General features: G+C 35.7%; 3 protein-coding genes across 12 annotated transcripts; 2 read left to right on the forward strand and 1 right to left on the reverse strand.

Moving 5' to 3' along the window:
- Nucleotides 1-849: 849 nt before the first annotated feature.
- On the forward strand, nt 850-4,718 carry LOC107815217 (uncharacterized). 4 transcript variants are annotated; one of them, XM_016640752.2, is made up of 3 exons: nt 850-1,354; nt 1,550-1,628; nt 2,782-4,718. In XM_016640752.2, exon 3 carries the CDS (start codon nt 2,833-2,835, stop codon nt 4,510-4,512), a length of 1,680 nt encoding a protein of 559 aa, XP_016496238.1. In that variant the 5' UTR covers nt 850-1,354; nt 1,550-1,628; nt 2,782-2,832; the 3' UTR covers nt 4,513-4,718. The 4 variants fall into 4 exon arrangements, with proteins under 4 accessions (XP_016496238.1, XP_016496239.1, XP_016496240.1 ...); XM_016640753.2 differs by having other exon boundaries at nt 851-1,354; nt 1,556-1,628; XM_016640754.2 differs by lacking the exon at nt 1,550-1,628 and having other exon boundaries at nt 868-1,354.
- Nucleotides 4,719-13,775: 9,057 nt separating this feature from the next.
- LOC107773514 (peroxisomal membrane protein 11D) lies at nt 13,776-18,803 on the forward strand. Of its 2 annotated transcripts, none has more exons than XM_016592926.2 (8): nt 13,776-14,001; nt 16,018-16,221; nt 17,414-17,488; nt 17,568-17,642; nt 17,742-17,822; nt 17,927-18,001; nt 18,107-18,280; nt 18,554-18,803. In XM_016592926.2, the coding sequence occupies exons 2-8, from the start codon at nt 16,033-16,035 to the stop codon at nt 18,587-18,589; spliced, it is 705 nt and encodes a 234-aa protein (XP_016448412.1). In that variant the 5' UTR covers nt 13,776-14,001; nt 16,018-16,032; the 3' UTR covers nt 18,590-18,803. The 2 variants fall into 2 exon arrangements, with proteins under 2 accessions (XP_016448412.1, XP_016448419.1); XM_016592933.2 differs by lacking the exon at nt 13,776-14,001 and adding an exon at nt 14,005-14,121.
- A 342-nt stretch (nt 18,804-19,145) lies between these two features.
- LOC107773530 (uncharacterized) lies at nt 19,146-25,772 on the reverse strand. 6 transcript variants are annotated; one of them, XR_012693608.1, is made up of 5 exons: nt 25,616-25,772; nt 23,711-24,037; nt 23,544-23,586; nt 19,680-19,934; nt 19,146-19,495 (listed from the first exon to the last, which is right to left on the reverse strand). XR_012693608.1 is itself a non-coding variant. In XM_016592945.2 (5 exons), exons 2-4 carry the CDS (start codon nt 23,987-23,989, stop codon nt 19,783-19,785), a joined length of 474 nt encoding a protein of 157 aa, XP_016448431.1. In that variant the 5' UTR covers nt 23,990-24,037; nt 25,616-25,772; the 3' UTR covers nt 19,146-19,495; nt 19,735-19,782. The 6 variants fall into 6 exon arrangements, 5 of the variants coding, with proteins under 5 accessions (XP_016448431.1, XP_075074017.1, XP_016448427.1 ...); XM_016592945.2 differs by having other exon boundaries at nt 19,735-19,934; XM_075217916.1 differs by lacking the exon at nt 19,146-19,495 and adding an exon at nt 25,081-25,310 and having other exon boundaries at nt 19,539-19,934; nt 25,616-25,750.
- Between the last annotated feature and the right edge of the window lie 612 nt (nt 25,773-26,384).

Genomic DNA, 26,384 nt, shown 5'->3' on the forward strand with positions numbered 1-26,384 from the left:
TATCACTGAACGTTTCCTCACACTCAGTTTTTTGCATAACAACGATTCAATTTATCGTACTCTATTGTAAGTTGCAATTTAACATGACACTGAGCAGGTAAACTGTAGCCCACAGAGTTATTCTCCATCACAACCTCACCCCCCAATATAATGAAACTCTTATTCTACGCTCTTCAGACATAATGGAAAAATGCTGGAGAATTTAAGAACAATAAACGTTTCAACAAGAGGTAACAAATTTTTTGAATGAATTTCTATACAATTCTAACCTCTTTATATAGGAAATGGCTAGCCGGGATTTTTTTTATATAGATATAGCGCCCAAAAGGTATGCACTATACGCTTTTGAATTATTGAAGTCACGAATTATTGGTGGGGCCAGGAAATCTATGTATAGCGCCACTATACCTGGCGCTATACATTAATGTTGTATATATAGCGCCAGGTATTGTGACGCTATACATGGCCATGTCAGCTTTTACAGTATAGCGCCACAATACCTGGCGCTATACCTTAACGGTTTCGTTACTGTTAGTATATAGCGCCAGATATTATGACGCTATATATAAAAAAATTATTTTTTTTACCACTTATTTGTGTAGTTTGAGTCCAAAAGAACCACATTTTGGTTCCACACTCTTCAAAAAGCAAATATTTCTCATGGTCCCACCCCCACCGAACACGTGGCAACTCAACCCTGACACATCAGCTCCTTGGTAAAATAAAACAATTCTTGTAATAACGCTTTCAAATTTCAACCAAAATACCAACGGTCTGATTCACTGTTTTAATCCTTCAATCACAGCCGTCCACTCCTCAATATGCTCTCCTGGCTGTAATATATTGTATTGGGGATAGAAGAAGTACAGGTCTGAATCTGACATTTTCTTCTTCTTAAAGAGAGAGAGAAATCTCTGATTTTGATTTTTGAATGGAGATTTTGTTGTTTCTCTCTCTTTGTATTCTGTCTTCTTCCGTGAAAGCTCCAGTACTTTAACTGGTAAGCTATTTTCAAACTAGATGCTGTGTAACAGCTACATTTAGCTCCAGTACTTCCCCAGTTCAAAATTCTTCTCATTTTCTTTCATTAAAAAAACCCTATTTTCTTTTAGAAGAAGGGCAAATAATAAATGGAAAAGGTTTTTTGGGCTACATGCAATTTTCTGGTTTGTGGTCAGCATTGAGATTTGAGGGTCTTTTGATCCAAAAGTTTCAATCTTTTTACCAAAGGGAGGGCTTTTTTTGGAAGAAGAGCTCCAGCTTGAGAAGGGGATGCAAGGATTTTAGGATCAAGCTATTTTTGGTTCCTTTCAGCTGAGTAAAAAGGGTGCTTCTTTGTTTCTGAATCCTAAAGGTTGGTTCTTTAACTTCTTCTCTTGATCTAGGATTAGACAGGGTGAGAATAAGAATGAAAAGGTGGTAAAAAGAAAAAAAAGGGTCTTTTTCTAAGGTAGGTTTTGATTATCCAAATCTTGGAAAAATCTAGGTAATTAGTGAGTGATTATTGTTTTTGGGATTTATTTTTTCTGATTGTGATATTTGCTTGTAGAAACAGTATTGGAAGTCTTTAAGTGGCTGATAAAGGTTTGAGTGACTTGGATGACAGCCAAAAGACTAGTAAATAAGAGGTATACAATTTAATTATCCTCTTGTTATTTATTGCAGAAAATTTGGTGAACATTCTTATAGTGGGAGCTTGGTCCCATTTACAAAATTTTAGACACAAAGCCATGTATGTACAACTGGAGATGAAAAAAATCGTATCTTTTCTTCAAAGCAAAGAGTCTTTCTTTTTCAAAACCATACCTGCTGTGGGTATCCATGTATATATGGGGATAAAGTTGGAATTAAGTTACAAATAGAACTTGTGGACCTGTCCTTTCTTGGAATTTTGGCCATTAAAATTCAGATCTACTCTATGTTATGCCTTTTGTTTTGTAGTAGTTGAAGATTTTTCTAATCATCTAGAATCAATGTCCTATTCCGTAGCTGAAAGGTAAAGTTATGAAGTTCCATTTTTCTTTACCAATTTGCCCCTTACTTTTTCCCCAAAATGCCCCTACTACATCTGTTGATAATCCTAAGACTGTATTTAACATGTATGGGGCATTTTGGTCATGGTAAAAAAACATTAACCGACATTCTTTAGTGGCTAGTTGTGGTGTATTTGTTAAAGAGTTGCTTCATTTCACTTTCATTAGCTGTAAATGAATCTGTGAACTTGGTTTTACTTTGAGATTTCCATAGTGATTTGTTTACTTTGCTTGAAAAAACTATTGAGTAAACTCGTGTGGCGGCTGCTTTATTAGGTGCTTAGTAATTATCTGTGGGCACCAGCCTTCTGAGATCATGCAAGATTCTCGAACCCTCTAATCTTAGACCTGCCCTTTATTTATTTATTTATGGATGTTTTTCTTTTAATACCCTATAGTTTAATGTTTTATGATTGCAACTGCTCCCAACACTTTATTTAACTTTTCTAGGAGAAAAGATGATATTTTTTATAATTTTCTGAAACCACTTGATGGGGTTTGGGTTGTCTGAAGATTACTTTCTCATTTGTAACTGAAAGACATCTTGGTGCTTAGCTGACTCATTTTCTTCCTTAAAAATCATTTCTTTGTGGATTCTCTTCTCCTTTGATACCAAACTCTCAAAATGGGCTGTTGCCTAGGAACTTGATCCGTGTATATAGATCAGTTCATGTAAAAGACTGGATCTTTCCTGTGAATCTTATCAGTGTCATTGTTGTTGAGGTTCTTTGTTTTCTGAATTGTGCAGTTCTATTCAGCAGTGCTATAGAATCTGATCCTTCGCCTGTTACTTCATATCATGGTGGATGATAGTGGAACAAATATGGTCGATATCTTGTCGGTCGAGGAGTGGCTCTCACGTGCACAAGCGCTTGTGCCTGTTGCACTTGAGAAGGCAAGAGAGGTTAAAGGATTCCCTGGTAGATGGAAGATGATTATTTCAAAATTGGAACAGATCCCAAACCGGCTGTCTGATTTATCTAGTCATCCTTTCTTCTCAAAGAATGCTCTTTGTAAGGAGCAGTTACAGACTGTATTGAAGACATTAAATGAAGCTGTTGATTTGGCAGAGAAGTGTGTGAAAGAGAAGTACGAGGGAAAACTTCAGATGCAAAGTGATTTAGATGCCTTGTCAGGGAGATTAGATTTGAATTTGCGTGATTGTGGGCTCTTAATCAAGTCTGGAGTGCTTGGTGAGGTTACTTTGCCATCAGCTGTTGCAAGCACATCTGCGGCACCTGAGGCGGCTGTACATGGAAATTTAAGAGAATTGCTTGCTCGGCTTCAGATTGGCCACTTGGAGGCTAAACATAAGGCCCTTGATAACCTTCTAGAAGTCATGAAAGAAGATGAGAAAAATGTACTGGCTGTCCTAGGTCGAAGCAATATTGCGGCTCTAGTCCAATTATTAACTGCTACTTCTCCTCGAATGAGGGAGAAGACAGCAACTGTAATTTGCTCGCTTGCAGAATCTGGAAGTTGTGAGAATTGGCTTGTTGCAGAAGGTGTTCTCCCACCTCTCATTCGTCTCGTTGAATCTGGTACAACTGTGAGCAAAGAGAAGGCTACCATTTCTCTCCAGAGATTGTCAATGACAGCAGAAACAGCTCGTTCTATTGTTGGACATGGTGGGATTAGGCCTCTAATCGAGATTTGCCGAACTGGTGATTCTGTTTCACAGGCTGCTGCTGCTTGTACCTTAAAAAATATATCTGCTGTGCCAGAAGTTCGACAAGTTCTAGCTGAAGAAGGAATCATAAAAGTTATTATAAATCTCCTCGATTGTGGAATACTGTTGGGATCTAAAGAGTATGCAGCTGAATGCTTGCAAAATCTAACTTCCGGTAATGATGATCTTCGACGATCAGTTGTGGCAGAGGGTGGGATCAGAAGCCTGTTGGCATACTTAGACGGTCCACTACCCCAAGAATCAGCTGTAGGGGCCTTGAGAAATTTGGTTGGTTCTGTGTCAATGGAGGTTTTAGTCTCGCTTGGTCTCCTTCCGAGGTTGGTACATGTCCTCAAGTCGGGATCACTTGGTGCACAACAGGCTGCAGCATCAGCAGTCTGTCGAATTTGCACCTCAACCGAGATGAAGAAACTTTTGGGTGAAGCTGGATGCATTCCTCTCCTTATTAAGATGTTGGAGGCTAAAGCAAATGGGGTGAGGGAAGTTGCTGCTCAAGCGATTGCTAGCCTAATGTCCCTGGCACATAATTGCAGGGAAGTCAAGAGGGACGATAAAAGCGTGCCTAATTTGGTACAGCTGCTTGATCCAGCTCCTCAAAACACTGCTAAGAAGTATGCTGTCGCTTCCCTTTCCTTGCTTTCCTCGAGCAAGAAATGCAAGAAACTGATGATTTCATATGGAGCAATTGGCTATCTAAAGAAGCTAAATGAGATGGATATTCCAGGTGCAAAGAAGCTACTCGAACGCTTAGAAAGAGGGAAATTAAGAAGCATGTTTAGCAGAAAATAGGTAGGCCAAAAAGTAACTGTTCTTGTACAATGAAATCTTACTCTTAAATCATAATGTCAATTGTAGCTCAAGGGGAGGATTTGGGATGCAAAAGCCTGTTGATCTATGCTGTCAGTGGTTTTAAATAAAACCTCCGGACCATTTGTATAACTACTCTCAAGTTATATTTATCAGTATCTTATCTGCTAAAAGGAAAACGTTCTATTATCATCCCATTACTTTTCTATTTGTCTTTATTCATCTCCTGATTTAAGGGTAAAACCTGTTCCAAAGTGGAACCAATACAATATTTTTCATCCTTTTATCCTGAATGTGAATGTGAAACCTCATTCTGTACAAGTTATTTCCATTTTGTCAGTTTGAAGAATATAGAATGTGTTGCACATTTGGGAAGTACTATGGGTGCTTAGATCGGAGAGGAGAAGACTGTAATACCAGCTTCTACACTAAGGTTGGAATAATAAAATTTGACATGTAGGCCCAAGATGGGGCAGGGTAGGGCGCAGGCCAAGGCTTGCCCTTCCCCGTCCCGCCCTATTGCCATCCCTAATCTTGGGAAGGAAGAGGGAACCAGTAGGTACAAAACTACATATATTCAATAGAAGAACTTTCACAAGGTTGAAGTCTTTGAACCCTTCTATTATCCTTGATAGCCTTATAGTATAATATTAAGTTATCTTTCTCTGAGAAACTGTTTTCTCAAGCTAATGTATGCTTGATTTGTATCATCTTTTTGTATTACACGCTGAGGTTTATCTTTCCTTCTTTTATGACTCTTCTTGACAACCCAGTCTTCAGAAATATTGGAAAGTGCATCACATGAAGTCTACCACAAGATTTACAGTTTGTTGTGTATCAGTATCAGCACATTCAGGCGTTGGCCAGTAGCCCCACCAAATTTGGCTTTGCTTTGACATTTAAGTAACCACCAATATCAAGCCATACAAGCATGAAAGTGAACCATGGAAATGAACATATTATAGCCTGGATAATTTATCCCACTTTTTATATAGAATAAGTTATACCAAAATTTTGGTATATAAATAATAACGATTTTAGCTAATATCTCCAATTAAATATAATTTAATCTCAAAATTTTTATTGGGATAATCCACCTAATCTCTTGAACCAAACGGCCCCAGATTGTTGGCTACCTTGCTGCCATCTGGTTACAAAATTTTCACTCTATATGGTTATAGGTTTGATGCTTCGAACTTAGCCTATGTCAGGCTGATCAATTTCAATAGACTTTACTAACTGAAAATAAATATATCTTTTAGAATTAATTTATACATTATATGTGTAATGTTGAATTTTGGATTGTTGAGTTTTTGTTTAAGATGAAATAGTCTTAAAATGAGAGTGAATGGGAAATGAAATTTGGATTTGGATTCGGATTTGATCAAATGATCGATCGATTGATTAATTATTTGGACCAAATTTATTTGTTAATAGTGAATATTAACGTGATATAATCCGTGTTTGTAACGGATGTTTTTTAATCCGTGTATTGTGTTGCACCAAGAAAGCAACAAGATGCCTAGTGCACCTCCCACCATGGCCAAGTGCTCCCCCCACCAAGCAAGTGTTCATTCCACCATGTAAGTGCTTCCTCCATGATATCCTAATGCTTGTTCCACCATGGAGGGGGCAGATTTCTCTCACATGACTGCTATAAATAGAGCAGAATTTGTAGAGAAAGAAGAACACACCGAAAAAAAAAACACTCGAAACATTCAGTATACAATTGATATACACTCTGTATATAATTGATATACACTTTGTATACACTCAAACTACACTCTGTATACACTGGTATACACTGGAAAAACGAATTGCAATCTGATATCCTCTTCAGTAAGAATTCAACATCGGCTATACATTGCATTCCTTCCTCTCAGAATTTCCATTCGATTTCTGAGTTCTCCTCCCTTGTTCTGCATTGTTTTAAAACTACAAACAAAGCAACTGTAAGTATGATTTGCTGCCGAACTTTGCGTTCGCTGAAATACTGGGGTTTAAAGTACCGTTACACCAGTGTGTAATTCGTTCTATCCTGAGAGGAAATAATCCATAACCTTGGGTACTAGGAGGGGATTAAATTCCTTAAGGAAACACTGTGAATTCAGTGGGCTCGAATTAATTTTTGTTTCATTTATATTTATATATATTAATGATGTAGGTAGCTGATAAAGAGGATAATATATATCTAAGAGTGGAAAAATTAAAAACTTGATCTTCCATCATTCCATATTTATACCAGATAAGAAGTACTATACAGGAAACAACAACAACAAGCTTAAGGAATTTAATAATTTTAATTTCTGTATTTGTGTTACTTTTATTATTCTGGAAACTTAAAACCTTTGTGGTTTTGTGTACTCCCATTTGGAGAGTAAAGCCTTCGTGGCATTTTGTTGGAGATTAAAATCTACGTGATTTTTCACTCCAGTTTTTAACGTTTATTAAACGTTTGTTTGTGTCATTTTTACAGTAAAAATGGAGAATGACGGAAATCAAGCTGTTCCGATGATGACTGCCAACGCATCGACAAGTCGAACTCCGGCGTTGGCACCGACAGAGAAACCCGGAAAATTTTCCGGGATGGTTTTCAAGTGCTGGCAGCAAATGATGTTCTTCTACTTGACTACGTTATGTCTACAGAAGTTCATCAATGAAGATGTTCCTGATCTTCCAGATGAAACTCCAGAGAATGATAGCTTTCTCGTGATTGAGGCGTGAAAGCATTCTGACTTCTTGTGCAGGAATTATATTCTTAGCGGACTGGAGGATAATCTGTATAATGTATACAATGGCGTGGAGACGTCAAAAGAATTGTGGAATGCGCTTGAAAAGAAATACAAAACTGAAGATGCCGGGATGAAGAAATTCGTCGCTGCAAAATTTTGGACTACAAAATGGTAGATAGCAAGTCTGTTATTACCCAAGTCCAGGAGTTACAAGTGATTATTCATGATCTACTTGCTGAAGGTATATTTCAAATGAATGCTAATGTTGAAAGTAAAATTTTTAGTAATTTTACTAACGGAATTTTCATTGAAGGTCTTGTCATCAATGAGGCATTCCAAGTAGCAGCAATAATTGAGAAGTTGCCTCCATTGTGGAAGGACTTTCAAAATTATTTGAAACACAAACGAAAGGAGATGTCCCTTGAAGATCTCATTGTTCGATTGAGAATCGAAGAGGACAATAAAGCTGCTGAAAGGAGATGCCGTGGAAATTCAACAATAATGGGAGCAAATATTGTTGAAGATAACAAAAAGAGAAAGAAGGTTTTTGGTCCGAAATACAACCCAAGCAAGAAGCGGTTCAGTGGAAACTGCTACAACTGTGGGAAAATCGGACACAAATCTACGGAGTGTCGTGCTCGGAAGAAAGACAAGCAAAGGGGTCAAGCAACATGGTAGAAAAGCATGATGATGTTGATGACTTGTGCGCCATGCTTTCTGAATGCAACCTGGTAGGAAACCCAAAGGAGTGGTGGATTGATTCTGGAGCCACTCACTATGTTTGTGCTGTGAGGGAAGCATTTTCTACATATGCTTCTGCTGGACCCGAAGAGACGCTCTCTATGGGAAATGCTGCTACAACAAACATTGAAGGATACAGTAAGATATTTCTCAAGATGACTTCTGGCAAGGTCATGACTTTGAACAACGTCCTTCATGTTCCCGAGATTAGGAAGAACTTAGTCTCTACTGGACTTCTTGTAAAGTACGGTTTCAAGTGCGTTTTTGTATCTGACAAGGTAGTGATTAGTAAGAATGAAATGTTTGTAGGAAAAGGTTACCTTACTGAGGGCCTTTTCAAGCTGAATGTAATAGTTGTTGAAACTAATAATAAAACTTCAGCTTCTTCTTACTTACTTGAGTCAAATGATTTATGGCATGTACGTTTGGGTCATGTCAATTATAAAACCTTGCGAAAAATGATTAACCTGGAAGTATTGCCTAAGTTTGAATGCGAAAAATCAAAATGTCAAATATGTGTGGAATCTAAGTATGTTAAACATCCTTATAAGTCGGTTGAAAGGAATTCAAATCATTTAGACTTAATTCACACAGATATTTGTGACATGAAGTCAATACCATCTCGCGGTGGAAAGAAGTATTTCATAACTTTTATTGACGATAGTACTCGATATTGCTATGTTTACTTACTTAATAGTAAAGATGAAGCAATAGACGCATTCAAGCAATACAAAAATGAAGTTGAAACGCAACTTAACAAGAAAATCAAAATGATAATAAGTGATAGGGGTGGTGAATATGAATCTCCTTTTGAACAAATATGTTTAGAATATGAAATTATTCATCAAACAACCTTACACGCCCCAATCCAATGGGATTGCGGAAAGAAAGAATCGTTCATTAAAGGAGATGATGAACGCATTGTTGATAAGTTCTGGTTTGCCACAGAACTTGTGGGGGGGAAGCCGTTCTTACGGCCAGCCGAATACTAAATCGAGTACCCCATAGCAAAACACAATCCATTCCATATGAAAAATGGAAAGGAAGGAAGCCCAACTTGAATTATTTTAAAGTGTGGGGGTGTTTGGCAAAAGTGCAAGTTCCTAAACCCAAAAGGGTAAAAATAGGACCGAAAACAGTTGATTGTATTTTCATAGGATATGCGACTAATAGTAAAGCATATCGATTTCTGGTTCATAAATCAGAAAATCCCGACATTCATAATAATACGGTTATAGAATCAGATAATGCTGAGTTCTTTGAAAATATATATCCGTATAAAAAGGAATGCGAGTCGATTGGTGAAGGATCTAAACGACCTCGGGAAGAAACAAAAGAAAGTACATTTAATCAGGGGGATCCAAGACGTAGTAAACGTCAAAGAGCGTTTACTTCGTTTGGACCAGATTTTGTGACTTTCTTATTGGAAAATGAGCCTCGAACATTTAAAGAAGCTATGTCTTCTTCAGAATCATTGTTCTGGAAAGAGGCAGTCAATAGTGAAATAGAATCCATATTGAATAACCATACATGGGAATTGGTTGATCTTCCTCCTGGAAATAAACCTTTGGGTTCTAAATGGATTTTTAAGAGAAAAATGAAAGATGATGGCACTATTGATAAATTTAAGGCAAGACTTGTTGTCAAAGGGTATAGACAATGAGAAGGTCTTGACTACTTTGATACATACTCCCCAGTTACAAGGATTACGTCCATACGGATGTTAGTAGCATTAGCTGCAGTGTATGGTCTTGAAATTCATCAAATGGATGTTAAAACGGCCTTCTTAAATGGAGAGTTGGAGGAAGAAATTTACATGGAACAACCTGAAGGGTTTGTGGTTCCAGGTAAAGAAAATAAGGTATGTAGACTTGTTAAGTCCCTTTACGGACTAAAACAAGCACCCAAACAATGGCATGCGAAATTTGACCAAACAATGTTGTCAAATGGTTTTAAGATAAATGAATGTGATAAATGTGTGTACATTAAAAATGTTCCAAATCACATAGTCATTGTTTGCCTATATGTGAATGATATGCTGATAATGAGTAATAACATTACCAACATAAATGCTACTAAGCGTATACTAACTAGCAAGTTTGATATGAAGGACTTGGGAATTGCGGATTTAATTCTGGGGATTAAGACCCAAAAGACTCCTCAAGGTCTGGCATTGTCCCAAGCTCATTATATTAAGACAGTACTTGAAAAATTCAAGCACTTGGGCTTTAAAGTTGCAAAGACTACAATTGACGTAAATCTTGCACTAGCAAAGAATAAAGGCCAAAACATATCACAATTGGATTATGCTCGTGTGTTGGGATGCTTAATGTACATCATGAATTGTACACGACCAGATATAGTTTGTGCTATAAGTAAACTAAGTCGATACACGAGCAATCCAGGTCAATCTCATTGGATGGCAATGAAATGAGTTTTGGGATACTAAGAACATACCCAAAACTTTGATTTGCAGTATAGTAAATATCCTGCGGTGATTAAAGGATATTGTGATGCAAATTGGATCATCGGTTCAACTGATTCGAAGTCCACAAGTGGATATGTATTCACTATTGGTGGAGGAGCGATATCTTGGAAGTCGTCCAAACAAACATGTATTGCCCGCTCTACAATGGAGGCTGAGTTCATAGCCTTAGATAAAGCCGGTGAAGAAGCTGAATGGCTCCGAAATTTCTTGGAAGACATTCCATTTTGGCCCAAACCGTTGGCACCAATATGCATACACTGTGATAGCCAAGCGGCAATTGGAAGGACTGAGAGCGTTATGTATAACGGTAAATCTCGTCATATACGACGAAGACATAAAACCGTTAGGCAACTTCTCTCTAGAGGAATTATCACGATTGACTATGTAAAGTCAAGTGATAATATATCGGATCCACTTACAAAAGGCCTAACTAGAGAGGTAGTTGAGAAATTATCGAGGGAAATGGGACTATGGCCGAGAACAAGTCATTGTGGCGGTAACTCTACCTAGAAGACTGGAGATCCCAAGATCTAGGTTCAAAGAGATCAAACAAAGTCATTAATGACGGTTCAACATTGTCAACAAAATTATTTAGTCCATTCTCGTGATGAGACAATGTTCAGTACCAAGGATAAAGCATTAAGGCTTTTTAATGATTTCTAAATTTGATACAGGGTATATCAAATAGTGTATCTACGGGATGACACGTTTAGGAATCACCTATGTAAGTGTGAAGTGTTAGTCGCTTCAAGGAAAATCTTGCAAGGCCAATTCTCTACGCACTTATGAAACCAGGCAGTGTTCATGGCTGAAACGAACACAACAATGAGAACAAAGACGGTTAAGGGATTGATTGTGTGACTTATGGTTGTCTAGGTATACACTAAAGTTCGACGGTTCAAAGATATCATATCTACCGATTGACCGAGTATATCCGACATAAGTTCACTACGGAAAGTTCAATGGGAAACCTACTTATCCAGATGCAATTAATTCTTGCTTGCAAATCACACAAGTTTTTTCATGCATACTTCCGTGATATAGCCATTCCCCATTCATGTGGGGGATTGTTGAGTTTTGGATTGTTGAGTTTTTGTTTAAGATGAAGTAGTCTTAAAATGAAAGTGAATGGGAAATGGGATTTGGATTTGGATTTGATCAAATGATCGATCGATTGATTAATTATTTGGACCAAATTTATTTGTTAATAGTGAATATTAACGTGATATAATCCGTGTTTGTAACAGATGTTTTCCAATCCGTATATTGTGTTGCACCAAGAAAGCAACAAGATGCCTAGTGCACCTCCCACCATGGCCAAGTGCTCCTCCCACCAAGTAAGTGTTCATTCCAGCATGTAAGTACTTCCTCCATGATATCCTAATGCTTGTTCCACCATGGAGGGGGCAGATTTTTCTCAAATGACTGCTATAAATAGAGCAGAATTTGTAGAGAAAGAAGAACACACTGGAAAAAAAACACTCGAAACACTCAGTATACAATTGATATACACTCTGTATATAATTGATATACACTTTGTATACACTCAAACTACACTCTGTATACACTATGTATACACTGGAAAAACGAATTGCAATCTGATATCCTCTTCAGTAAGAATTCAACATCGGCTATACATTACATTCCTTCCTCTCAGAATTTTCATTCGACTTCTGAGTTCTCCTCCCTTGTTCTGCATTGTTTTAAAACTACAAACAAAGCAACTGTAAGTGTGATTTGCTGCCGAACTTTGCGTTCGCTGAAATACTGAGGTTTGAAGTACCGCTACACCAGTGTGTAATTCGTTCTATCCTGGGAGGAAATAATCCATAACCTTGGGTACTAGGAGGGGATTAAATTTCTTAAGGAAACACCAGTGGGCTCGAATTAATTTTTGTTTCAGTTATATCATTTATATTTACGTATATTACTGTTGTAGGTAGCTGATAAAAAGGATAATATATATCTAAGAGTGGAAAAGTTAAAAACTTGATCTTCCATCATTCCATATTTATAAGAAGTTACAGGAAACAACAACAACATGTAATTTATCAACACATTCAATTAAAATGAAATGCCCTAGGCAGCTCCTTCCTTTTTACATACAACATAACAACTCGGATAATGTATTTTTTACATAATGTAATCGTATTCAGTTCTTATTTTTAATATTCCTAGTTGTTGGTAGAGCCCACCAGTAGGGCAGGCGTTCGTGCAGTTCGAAGTGTATAAAAATTTCGGATTGGATTTTTGGTTTTCAGATTGAAGAAATGACAATTCAAATCCAATCCAAATAAGTTCGGATTGGATCAGATTTTTTAAGTCGGTTTCGAATTAATCGGTTTGCATATTTTGAATTTTCGATTTTGAGCTTATAAGTTTAAATTTTTCTTTTCTTTTTTTTTTACAAAAAATAAATATTTAAATGAACTACTCATGTTAAATTGCCTGAAAAGTTCCTTATTGTCACCGCAATCATCCAAATAAAGTATTCAAGCAATGAAATTATTATTAAGAAAATGACAAAGACGTTAATACAGCTGGTAAGAAGTAGTTACAGTAAAATCATATCCAAATAAAAGTATCATGACAGTAATTTAGTAATTAATATTGAATATATAAGATAATATTTAATGGGTAGGATGTTGAACTTATTACAACTGGCATATAAATAATTAACTAAATATAAAGTACAAAAATTTCGGATTTTCGAATATCCAAATTCCGAAATATCAAATACAAAATCCAAAATTTAATCTGTAGTCCGAAAATTCAAACCAAAAATTCAAAAAAATTGAATTTTGATTTGAATTTCGGGTTCGTCCAAACTATGCCCACCCCTACTTACCGGAGAAAGACCTCAGCTGACGCCCTAAGTGCTAAGCCTATAACAAAAACAGTAGCGGATGTACATTGATACTTATAGGTGCTTGAGCACCCATTACTTTTAACCGGATTTAGTAAATTTGCATAGACAATTATAAATATAGTTAGATAAATATTGAGTGAGCACCCATAACTAAACTTTTTTTCCTCTTTTTTCGGATTTTTTATTGGCGAGCATCCATCACTTTAAAATTCTGGATCCGCCACTGAACAAAAACCGTCATCTTTGCGGTGCACTACAATTCGCAACTCTCAACTTATAAAAATAGAAAGCCAACTCATGATACAAAACGAAATATATAAAAAGTACTCTAGAACTTATGATATATGTAGTACTAGTTTTATATAAATTATAAGAATACGTTTTTATGATAAATATTATTAACAATTTTTTTTTTTTTTGGTGGGCTGAAGTTTAGAGAAAAAAAAAGAGAGGACCAAGCAAGCCCTTATCATTATCAACAAAGCGCCTTACGCAATTTAGTCTCGAGTCTATCATCTTAACCGAGATTACAAGATTGAAAAAACAGTTCAGACACAGCTCTCTCGTCAATAATTTCCTTTCCTTTTTTTATTCCTTAGCTATTGTGGCTTTCGAGGCAAAATACTGTGGCACAAATCCCGGTAAGCCAACTCTCACTTTTTTTTTATATATATATATAAACTTTGCTGCTTAAAATGGTATTTCTCTTTTTGTTCAATTCACGAACCCTATCTCTTGCTTTGCTGTAATCCCTTCAGCAGGTATCAAAATTTTGATTCTTTTTTCTCTTCTGTTAATCAGAATTGTATTTTTCTTGAGTTTGTTCGGTCCCAATATGGGATTCTTGATTATTGGTGAACATTCTTTCTGGTTCTATTGAATCTTTAATTACTGGGTTTTAGTTTTATAGTTTTTCTGATTCTATTGAACCTTTAATTGCTGGCCTTTTAGTTTACTTCTACAAAAATATTGAATCTTTTAGTACTGATTAGTTCACATTGCTGGCTTTTAGTTTAGTATTCTTTCTGATTCTAATGAATCTTTAATTACTGGGTTGTACTTCACTTCTACAAAAAGATTGAATCTTTAGTTAATTATGAGTTCCATTTGTTGTATTAACTTTCTGCATCTCTGTTGATCCCCTTGAAATAAAGAATACGTTTCTATTTTTTGTTTGTTGATTGGAAGTTAATTACGGTTGAGTCTAGGATTTTCCAGTTTAACTTTTGTTTTGAGTATCTTTGAGCTGAACTTGGAATGATATGAATATCTGAAAAGCATGTGAGCTGGTGAAAATTGATAAGGACCAGGATTTCGGAGGAGGTTAAGGGTTTGGGTTGTGCTCCTGAATAGTTTGATGGTTCCTCTTTTGCCATCCTTTGTGGTTGCGTTTATGTAGCCTGAGTAGTTTATTTGTATACAATGATTATGACCATGGGAACTTGGAGGCATGTAAAATTGTGGCGAAGAGTTTGCAGTTCATCGTTTTTGCCAAACCAGTAAAAGTTTTTTGTGATACTGAGAAAAAATATTTGGATGGTAATGGAGGGATGATCAATGAGATATATTAAAAAATGGCTTGTGAAAGTTTGGGTAGAGCCTATATTTAGAGATGAGAGAGTGCTACAAGCTATAATTGATTTTTTGGAAAAATTAATGAGTTGAGAAATGAGAACTGCAAAAGAAAATCTTGGAAACACAAATTTGCATTGAGTTGTTAAACAGAAATAAGAACATGAAACCTTATTGCTATGAACAAATGCAATGTGTGAGTTGATAAAAAAGACCGCAATGAACATCCTTCTACATGACTACCCCATTATCTAAATCAACTTTGTTCATGCATTCATTTGTTTTAAGGGCCATGAGACATGGACTAAGTCCTCTCCCATTTCTGCCAAGCTTTCACCTTCACGTTTAGCAATGGTAGACTTACTGAACTACTTATGCACTAAGCACAGAAATCATGCTTTAGGCACTAAAATGATTGAATGAGGGTAATTCTCAACTCGAGATATTCAAAATAAAAAGATCATAGGGAGATGGTATTCATTGTTAAATTTGCTAATAAACGCAATCTCCTTCCAGCATAGTTTTATGGAATAACATCAATTTGCTTAGTTCATAGAATGTGCTTTTTCTTCTTTTACCATGAGTGATGAGACTCTTATGAAGAAAATTGAGATGTGCATCTAACAGTAAACATTAGTTTCGTAGTTCTCCTCCTTTCGAATCATCATCATCATCACCGTTTGATGCTACTTCTTTGGTTATCAGATTCTTTTGATTGCTCATGTTGCTTTTGAACTCTTATCTGACTCTTCTTAGTTCTCCTGTATTTGAGATATCAAGTCAGCTCTCCGACTAGAAACTTTTCTCCAAAATGCGCCTGTCCCCCCCCCCCCCCACCCCCCACCCCCGGTTGGTTTTGAAAGGGAAACCTGCAAGCAATGGACATACGCATGCTTAGAGTAGTCTAGACTCTACACATCCGGATTTGTAGGCACGCTCTAGGGATTCATCATAGTTTGTTATGTTTCTTGGGAAAACCTACAAAATGGTAGTCGATTAGAGAATTAATCAGTTTGGCTAGTGCTGTATCTTGTCTTTCTATCACATATCCAGTTTTCTTATTCTGTTAACCTTTTATTTTGCAGTTTTCATACGGTAAAATGAGCCTAGATGCTGCCAGAGCAGAGCTTGCCCTTGCAGTCTTGTACTTGAACAAAGCGGAGGCAAGGGACAAGATATGTAGGGCTATACAATATGGTTCAAAATTCCTGAGTAATGGAGAGCCTGGCACTGCACAAAATGTTGACAAATCAACTAGCTTAGCAAGGAAAGTGTTCCGTCTTTTCAAGGTTAGGACAATTCATGTTAACCCATTAATTTCTACGGAAAAGGTACTATTAAAAATTGTTTAAAATTACCCTCCGTTATACTATTGGATCAGTAAAACCCTTGCCGTCTTACTATTCAAATACATATACCCCTTCTTTGACGGACTGGACACGTGGCACGCATCCAAAGCTCTTGGTACATCTGGTCTTAAATTAAACTCGACCCGCCCCATTACCCAAGACCCAGAACCCATAACCTAACCCTCTTCTTCTTCCACCTTATCCCCTCCATTCCTTTTTTCTTCCATGACCACACCCAAAAGAACTAATATGTAGTTAGTATAAATAAGGTGAAATTAAATTCTTTATTTTTTGGGAAATCAAAAACGAAAGTAAAAAACTTATACTAATTCTAAGAAACCAAGTTCATGACTGATCTTCCAAAAACAAATTTAAAATCATATACTACAACTTAACATGACGGTTATTTTATTTCAAAGTAGTTGTTTCAAAATCACACCCAAAAGAAAATCCAAAAGAAGCCTAAAAATGCATGATGAAAAGTAGACCAATCTTTGCCTTACAAGAAAACCAGTTTATAAAAGAATGAGTGGCGATCGAAGAAACTGAGACAGGCTGTGGCCTGTGAGTTGCCCATCAATTTTATCCAACTAAAATTTTGTTGGCATATATTTATAAGGTGAAATACCTATATATCTGTTTTGTTACACATGAAATTTGGGATTCATAAGTTTAATGAACTCGATAAATGTCATTATTTGTCGTTTATATAAATTCATAATGTTAGCAAAATTTTGGCCAAATATTCAAGATTGAAAAGGGAGTAAGGTGGAAGAAGAAGGGAATGGAGGGGATAAGGTGGAAGAAGAAGAGGGTTAGATTCTGGGTCTTGGGTAATGGGGCGGGTCGAGTTTAATTTAAGACCAAGTGTACCAAGAGCCTTGGATGCGTGCCACGTGCGTCAAAGAAGGGGTATATGTGTTTGAATAGTAAGACGGCAAGGGTTCTTCTGATCCAATAGTATAACAGAGGGTAATTTTAAACAATTTCTAATAGTAAAGGGATATTTCAGGACCTTTTCCGTAATTTCTATTGTTTTAAAGAGTGGTAATAATAATAATAATAATAATAATAATAATAATAGCATTTATGTTCAACATTATCTATTATGTCTTAACCGTTTCTGCTACAGTTTATCAATGATCTGCATGGTCTTATTAGCCCAACTGCCCCAGGAACCCCACTTCCTCTCATCTTGTTGGGAAAGGTAAACACTAACTCTCTCTTCTTGTGGTCTCTTCGTTATTCTTGTATTACCTGTCTAACAATGCTGCTGGTTATTTCAGTCAAAAAATGCATTGCTGTCAACTTTCTTGTTTCTGGATCAAATTGTGTGGCTTGGAAGGACAGGCATTTACAAGGTAATAATTTTTTTTTTTGTATTGTGTAGTCGTTCAGTTTCTCTAGAGATAAGATAGTGAAGGGAAAATGTTCTAACATTCTTGTTTTGTTTTACACAGAACAAAGAACGCCACGAGTTAATTGGCAGGATCTCTCTCTTTTGTTGGATGGGTTCCTCGATATGCACTACCTTAGTGGAGGTTATTTCTTACCTTACTATTTAGCATGTGAAATTAGTGCTTAATCATTGCTCCTAGTGTTTGCTTTTATGCCAATAGCTTGTCTTACACTTATGTTACCGCAGATTGGGGAGCTCGCAATGCTTTCAGCATCAATGAAAAAACTGGAGAAGGAACTTAAGAATACCGACAAATATAAGGTTTGCCAATTGCAGGCATCATGCATTATGGTTATTTGGTAGCACTGTGGAATTTCCCTTTGAAGATTATTCTACATTCTGTTGTTTGTGAATCTTGCATTGTAGAATGAGCAATACCGGAGTAAGCTTCAGAAGTCCAATGAGAGGTCTCTAGCCCTGATTAAAGCAGGCATGGATATAGTAGTTGCTGTTGGGTTGCTGCAATTGGCACCTAAGAAAGTCACTCCTCGTGTAACAGGAGCCTTTGGATTTGTTACCTCGTTGATATCATGTTATCAGGTATATATCAATTTTGTATGTCAAGTTACGTTTTCATCTTCTCCTGGTCTACTTAAAGCTACAAGTGATACTATCAACTAAAGTGGAAATAATTTATTACTCATAAAAAAAAAGTGGAAATAATTTACAATTTAAGAAGAAAAATTTGTGCAGCGTGCCGAAATAAGAAGTTTTGGATGCCTTAGATTAACGCAACTTCAAGAAGTCTTTTCAAAAGGAACAAAGCTTATAAAAAATGAGAGTGTATTGAGATGTCTTATTTTCCTTGTGCAGTTGCTTCCAGCACCGGCAAAGGCCAAGACATCGTAAAAAGGCTCTGATGCCGTTGAAGAATTCCCAAGATCACTAGAATAATTATTTATGATATAAATACTGCTTATGAGTTTCTGCAGTTTGTCTACATGTTGCAGTGGAGGTCTTAGCACTTTGTCTACATGTTACAGTGAAAATTTACCTTGTCTACATGTTACAGTGAAAATTTACCTTGGTACAGAACTTTAATAATGATATGCTGCGTCTTAGATTTACTACATTTTGAATGTATGGCATTTGAAGGCAACATATCGTACTTCAAGAAGATCTCCAGTTCATAGTTTACTGATCAAAAAAATAATCTCCAGATTATAGTCAACAGTATATCGAAGCGTCTCTAGTTGTGAGGACTAGAGATTTGTTTTACACCAATGCTGTTGAACTTTCAATGCGCAGGAGTGCAACTATAATACTGAAATATTTGTTATCTTGTCATACCACCTGTACGATAAGGTTTAACCATGTGATAAAAGAAAAATACAGAAGCAGGATACTCTGATCTACAAGTGGCTTATGCAGCTCTAAAACTAAAAAGAACTGGTGGGAGACTATGTAGTAACAAACCATCAAAGAGAATGGACGGTTTTTACTTGCAAAGTAATGTAGAAACATAAAAGAAAAGAAAATCATAACCCTAAGTCACAATCCTCATCATTGTTCAAAACCGGCAGGTAATCTTGTAATAAATAATTCAGTAGAGTATTGGAGGTACATTTTGGTCTTGAAGACAACTACAAGCTTCGCAACATAGATTATTAGAAAACATCTCTTTTGTACTCGAGCACAGTCTCCAGAAGCTCGAAAAAGAACGATCGTGAAAACTTGGTGAACCTAGAGCAAATCTTTCTTTTCTTTTTCTCTCATGAAGCTGGGACTTCAAAGGAGTGAAATATTAGGGTGCAGCTGCAGCAAATAAAAATATCTATTATAAATATTAGGGTGCAACTGCAGCAAATAAAAATATCTATTATTAAAAACTAAAAAGAGCTAGTTTCTGAAATGAGTCCACATTTCCATCGGTTCTTTCTAAAATAAGGCAAACTAGGTGCTATAACTTCATGATAGAAGGCAACAGACTGAAGCTCACTGAATGCTACTTCATTAACACGATGCCACCACAAACAAAAAGAAGCTGCAATGACCTTGAAGATTCCAATGCTAAAGCAGTTAATGAGATCAAGGAAACTGCCTCAAGCAGCTTCAACATCTGAATTTGGGGTACTTTCTTCAGCTTTCTTTATTTGATCAAGACTTCCTTCAGCTTTCTTGAAATTTGCAACGTACTTCCAACACCTCTTATGTACACCACTCATTTTCTTGGGTGCGTCAGCAATTGGTAAACCTGAATGGAAGACTGTTTTAATAACTTGCAGAAGACGAACATTGACGACAGAAATATTAGTAGTGAGTAAATAGGAATGATTTTTAAGGTCATACAAATATCTGGGAAGACTTGGAGAGACAATAAAACGAAACTAAAGAAAAATCATCACTTGGAAGTGGGATAGTCAGATAAAACTAGCAAGTCTGTCGTGTAATGGAATTTAAATAGCCCTCTTGGGACTAATTTCCTCTTAGTCCTTTGTTCCATATTTTACTGGTAAAGCTGGATGCAACATGAACCATTGAGCTGTTAGACTGCATATACCAGCAAACAGGCAATCAACTAGCGGTCCTCGCGATAAGAACATAATAGGAGTTCCTCTTTCTTTCTTTCCACCCCTATTTCTAAAAAACTCCTATGCCAGAAACCGAAGAGATGCATCCAGGAAAAGAAATCCAAAACCAACCCATGGATCATACGTAAAATGAGTAAGGTCTAAAAGTAGGACCATAATTTATCTAACAAGCAGCTATTACTTGAGTTGGGTGCAAATCTTCTTTTCAAACTGACACCCCAAAACTTTTTCTGTTATCTCTTCATCTTCATGCAATAATAATTTCACTTAAAAAGATCTCCCCAACCCCCATCCCAAAATATAAAATAAAAACTGCATCAGAAAGAATCTAGAGAACAATTTTTTAACCACAGCTTTTACACTTACTTCCTTACTAATTACTATGACCTACCTTCTCTTCCACTACAGCCCAGACAGAAAAAATCTGTTAACTTTGAACTAACAGGGAAAAGGATTAGTGTTAGCCCATTTCACAGCAACAATTTTATCATCACTCCACGAATAATATACCTCTCTCAGAGCGAACAATTGTATACAATTTTTAATATCTGAAAGTTAAGCTTCTAACCTTTAGAGTTAAGATGAGTCACGCTACGTGTGGTGGAGCCATACAGTGTTTAGATATTGTATTTGGTTTTAAGAATTCTAATTGAGTATTGTCAGACTCAGCATTAACAAATGTCAGTATACCACAATCCACCCAAGGGTTCATTAAGAAGCATCCACATATCTTCTTCTGACAACATATGCAAAACTATGTACATAGATATTTTTCTTTTCACCACAGGTAAAGAATTAGTTATTCTCAATATTGCTCAAATAATTGGAGCTGGGCCCTGCTTAAGCAAGAGAGCCTTATTTTTTTCCTTTTTTTTATAATGTAAAAGGAGAACCAAGACAGGACAAAGTTTTTTTTTTTCAATTTCTATCTCAATATGTCAAGCAATAAGAAGTGATATACATCCGTTTCTTTTGATAAGATGTAATACAACTCAAGGCATTCACATTCACCATATTTGGTCCTCTCTGTTCCTTCCTCATCCGCTTCCTAATAAGATCTTAAGTTTTTGCTAAAACTCACATGAAATTCAAAAATCCAGATAGAACAGATCCCTGCTTTTCATTTACTGCTAATTAATGGAAAACATCCACAAACCATGTTAATGTATCAAGATCTTGGTTTAACAGATGAATTGCCTCTCACAAAACATTCCTTTTGTATATGACATATTGCATCCAAGTTCTCTGCTTGATTTTCTTTTGTCCATGGTTCAAGGTACCTTGATTTTTGTCCTTAATGGGGTAGTTCAAAGATGAAATCCTTCTTATATAGTTATATGTTCATTAATCAGTCATTAGAAGGTTTGCAAGATGGCATATCAGTTGCCAACATTCACCTTGATCCCGACTCTTTATCTAAATCAGAAATGACCCTTCTCGCTTTATGTTCAACTCCTCTTGGGGTTCGTTTTTCTCATTCTTTGCTGGAAATCCAGCTTGTAAACCAAATGAGTATGCATTCTCTTCTCGGATTGAGCCCCAAATTCGATATAGCTGGTTAGGTGAAGGAGGAAGGTGGTATTGGAGGAAAAATTGGGGGAAGGAGGTAAAATTGGGTTGGTGCCCTGATGTGGCATCCCATGTGGATTCCACCTTTGCAAAATGTCAAGCCACGTGGGATGGCATTGGCCAGGGTGGAGGGCCCTAACGGCGGAGGGGTATTTTTATACAAATTCTATAACGTCGGGGGCAATTATTGACAAATAGTATAACGGAGGGTATAAATGATCCTTTTCACATAGTAAAGGGGTATTTTTGACCCTTTTCCGTTTTTTTTATAATGTAAAAGGAGAACCAAGACAGGACACAGTTTTCTTTTTCTCAATTTCTATCTCAATATGTCATGCAATAAGAAGTGATATACATCCGTTTCTTTTGATAAGATGTAATACAGCTCAAGGCATTCACATTCACCATATTTGGTCCTCTCTGTTCCTTCCTCATCCACTTCCTAATAAGATCTTAAGTTTTTGCTAAAACTCACATGAAATTCAAAAATCCAGATAGAACAGATCCCTGCTTTTCATTTACTAAACTCTATTTTTGATAACCTTCATTTGCTAAACTCCATAAAACTGATACTCCCTCCGTCCCAAAAAAGATGATACTTTTTTGGATTTCGAGAGTCAAACTAGTTGTTCTTTGACCATGACTTATTCATATACCTTTTAAATATTTTATACTGTCAATTACTGTGACTTATATACTTTTTATGTAGTTTCGAAATATATAAATTTTATTTAAAAAAACTTGACGGTTCTATTTCCGAATTCATTGTCAAAGTTAAGAAGTTTAACTCTCGAAATTCATAAAATGTCATCCTTTTTGGGATAGAAGGAGTACTTGTCATCGACTAGATATTTGTAAAATATAGGTAAAGCATCATACTCTCAGAATAAAAAGGCTAATACAGGAATTCTTGTGCGATACAAGCTCAATGTCCACTCACTCTTCAAAAAGACTTGTCAAAAATCCAACTCAACAGCATGACTACCAGATTAGATGACATAAAAAGGTTTTTGCATAAAAAAGCGCCAACAAGATGCTACAATTGATGCGTGAAAAACAAGAAAGAAATCTCAGTTTGTTGATAAATAGCAGAGAGCAACATCTAATATCATAGCTAAAATATAAACAAACCAAGATGATTCCTGTTTGAGGGAGGCAATTTTTGATAGAAAGCATATTCCAGATAGAGAGTTGAAGATATAAGTGAAGCTATTAACAATATGGTAAAGTTATCAACTGCGTATGGTTGTTACCGGCTAATACATGTAACACAAATGTGGAAACTAAACCCTGAGAAAAGCTGGTTGTTTGCATTAAAGACCATAATTTTACGGGTCATCAAGAAAAATACTACACCTCATTCCCAAATCAGTTGCTATGTAAATCCTCTATATCCATTCTGCTCTATTGAGATGTATTTAATTCCCTTACTAAATAATACTATTTTTTTTAATGCAAATAGGTGTTCTCTAGGTCTCCCACTTATCCTACACGGATAAGTTGCTTAATAATAGTTACACTTGTTATCGCCTATAGTTTGCAGATCATCATTGTTTGACATAAGGCATAGAAAGTTTCCGACAAATTTTGAACACTTAAGATTATTCAAATGAGGAATTCAGAGCTCAACACTTTTCATTAAAAGCCAACAAAATGCAATTTTCAATCTATAATGCTCAAGAAACGGTAAATCCATGACTCACCATCTTTATAAGCAAGTCCCCAAGCCTTACCATGTCTACCATCCTGCAAACTCAAAATGAAACCCAATTAAAAAAAATTACACATAAACCCTTAAACCCTAGAAAGTAAACCCAAATGTACGCCAATGCATATTACACTATTACTTCTCCAGAAAAAGAAGAGGTACCTTATAAAGATTGATTTTTGTAATTTCATAGGAGACACCGGTCCAATGAGTCTTGGCCATGTGATAACCAATACCCCAATTAGGCAGAAACTGAGCCACCTCAAAAAGATTCTTCTTTTTCTTTCGTTTGGGCTTCTTCGGTCCATCGGCCGACGACGTCGTTGAAGGATTGTTAGCAGGGGTCGCAGTGCTCAGATTTCTGAGGAAACTGGAAGAGAGCCTAAAGTAGCTTGTGGCCTGATTCACCGTAGCTGCTCTGTTTACAAGAGCGTTCGCCATTTTAAGATAATCTGCTCCAAAACTGTCTGTCCCCTGTTACGTTCTCTCCTATTCAAAATGGGCTATGCCTCAGCGAATCAACGATGAGAGATGAAACTCCAGTTTGCTTCTTTGCCCTAGCGGCGGAGCTCTTTTCTCACTTTCTATTTTTTCTTTCTTTTTTTCTTTTTTCCTTTAGGGTGAGATGTGTAATACTACGAGAAGTAGGCAGGAAAATGAGAAACATTTTTAATGAGATTTAGGCCTCGTTTTTTTTATTTTAAGATTAAGAACATATACAATTCAAAAAAAAGTGATTAAATATTACATCAATTAGTGAAAATATTAATTTGAACAAAAAAAAGTTATTATTTGAAATAAATTGAAATATTATAAGATATAAATTAATATTTTATGTAAGATCCAATTGTTAAACTATTTGAACTATAAATGAAAATTATATATAATAACAACAATTGTAGTAACGAAATGTAACCAAAAAAATATTTTGAACGTAAAATATTCATACAAGATATATGACTTTTAGCTTCATTTAGTAATATTACTATTTATATTATCAAGTGTTAATTCAAATTAGTAAGATGTTAGCCATATGTTTGCAATGCATTACCGTAGATCTCGATGTAAAAAACTTTATTTGCTAATACAAAGATTTGAGTAGTTTAATTTGAAGATCTAGAATATTTCTTATGTTAAAAAGTAAATATTCTTTGTTTTTTTAAAACTTTTTTTACACGGATTTTATACTTTTTTCTACAAAGTTCAGAATTGTCTAAGTCAAAATATTATTACGTATTTTACAACACTTTTTGGGGCCTCAAAATTTTTGGGGCCTAAAGCGAAGGCTTTACTAGCCTCACCCTTAAGATAAGTTGTATATTTCTAAGCAAATAATCTGTTTGAAGATTGCAAAGATGTAGTAAATGGTATGATCTTAAACACAAAATAGGAAAAAAATTGAGGAAGTAAAGAAGCAATTCTTGAATAAACAAAAGAAAGCATGGTTCAATTATAAAACATGTAACATATGACGAATAATTCAAGAGCAATAGCACACAAATATTCAGAAAGCACTGAAATATAAATCTTACTTATGTATACATTATCCGAATTCTAGCCAAATATGAAACTATAGCGGCTCTAATTTCAACAACACAGAACTTCATTATCCGAATTCTAGCCATAGCAAAGTTTCTTAATTTTGGACGAGCTTCATAAACACCAATTACGGTTTATATTTCAACTAGAGAAATTGAATTTCAGTCACTAATATGCAATTCTTGAAGAAAACAAAAGAACGTTCAAAAGGGACTATGTGAATCTGCAAAAGAGAAAAAAACATTGCTACCAATTTAGAACACGTCCCAATTAAGATTTACGATTTAGAGAATCGGGATGTCAACAAAATCAAGAAAAATTACAGAAAATTCAGAGATTCAATCAAAATAGAATATCCAAAAGTGAGAACAAGACACAAAAAAGAGGCAAGCAAAACCTTCTAGTTTAGCCCCTTCTCAATCGTATTTTAAAAGGGTTTTTTTTGAACCCTAAACTCGAAACTGAAATTTACCATTAGAAAAGTGGAAACAAGATGGAGAATTCCAAGTATAATTTTCAAAATCTTACCCAGAAAAAAACGGCGGTTGCGAGAGAGACGTGTGAAGGATGAAATTTGTTTTGGGTTTAGAAGAAATAGCCTGATGTCAAGAGAGAGAAAAAAGAGGCGTGTATTTTCGGTATTTTTAACTCTGAACGGAATTAAGACTCAATTAAATCAGACCCAATCAGACCTAATCAGACTTTTTAAAAATAAAAAAACAAGTATACTTAATGGGCTAAGATTTGATTCATTCGGATTCAGACCCTTATTAAGTGGAATAAATGAGGCCTTAGAGCCCGTTTAGATATAAGAATTTTTTATTTTTTTCCGAAATCAATATTTGACCATAAAATTTTAATTTTCACTTAAAGATGAGTTTGAAAATTTTTGAAAATTTTAAAAACTCCAAAAAACTATTTTTAAAAATTTTCACTTAGATCATTCATAAACTTCAAAAATAATCCAAAATTATATTTATGTCCAAACACAACTCTAATTTTCAAATATCATTTTTACTGGAATTTTATTTTTACTTTTTTTTTGAAATTTTAAAATTCTTATGTCCAAACGCCCACTTAAGTGATTCATTGTGAACGGTAGAAAATGATACTAGAATGGAGTCACTCTCAAAATAATATATATATGGGTTTTGCTAACCTACTACATAGTGGGTTAGCATTATATGCATATTTGATTTCACAAAAATGCCCTCATTATTTGAGGGCCACCACATTAAGATGAAGGGCTTTTTTGTCCTTTCCCCAAATCCCACAATGTCCCTAAAAACTAAACCCA

The sequence above is a fragment of the Nicotiana tabacum genome, chromosome 7 (genome assembly GCF_000715075.1).
Source record: "Nicotiana tabacum cultivar K326 chromosome 7, ASM71507v2, whole genome shotgun sequence".
Taxonomy (NCBI): Eukaryota; Viridiplantae; Streptophyta; class Magnoliopsida; order Solanales; family Solanaceae; genus Nicotiana; species Nicotiana tabacum.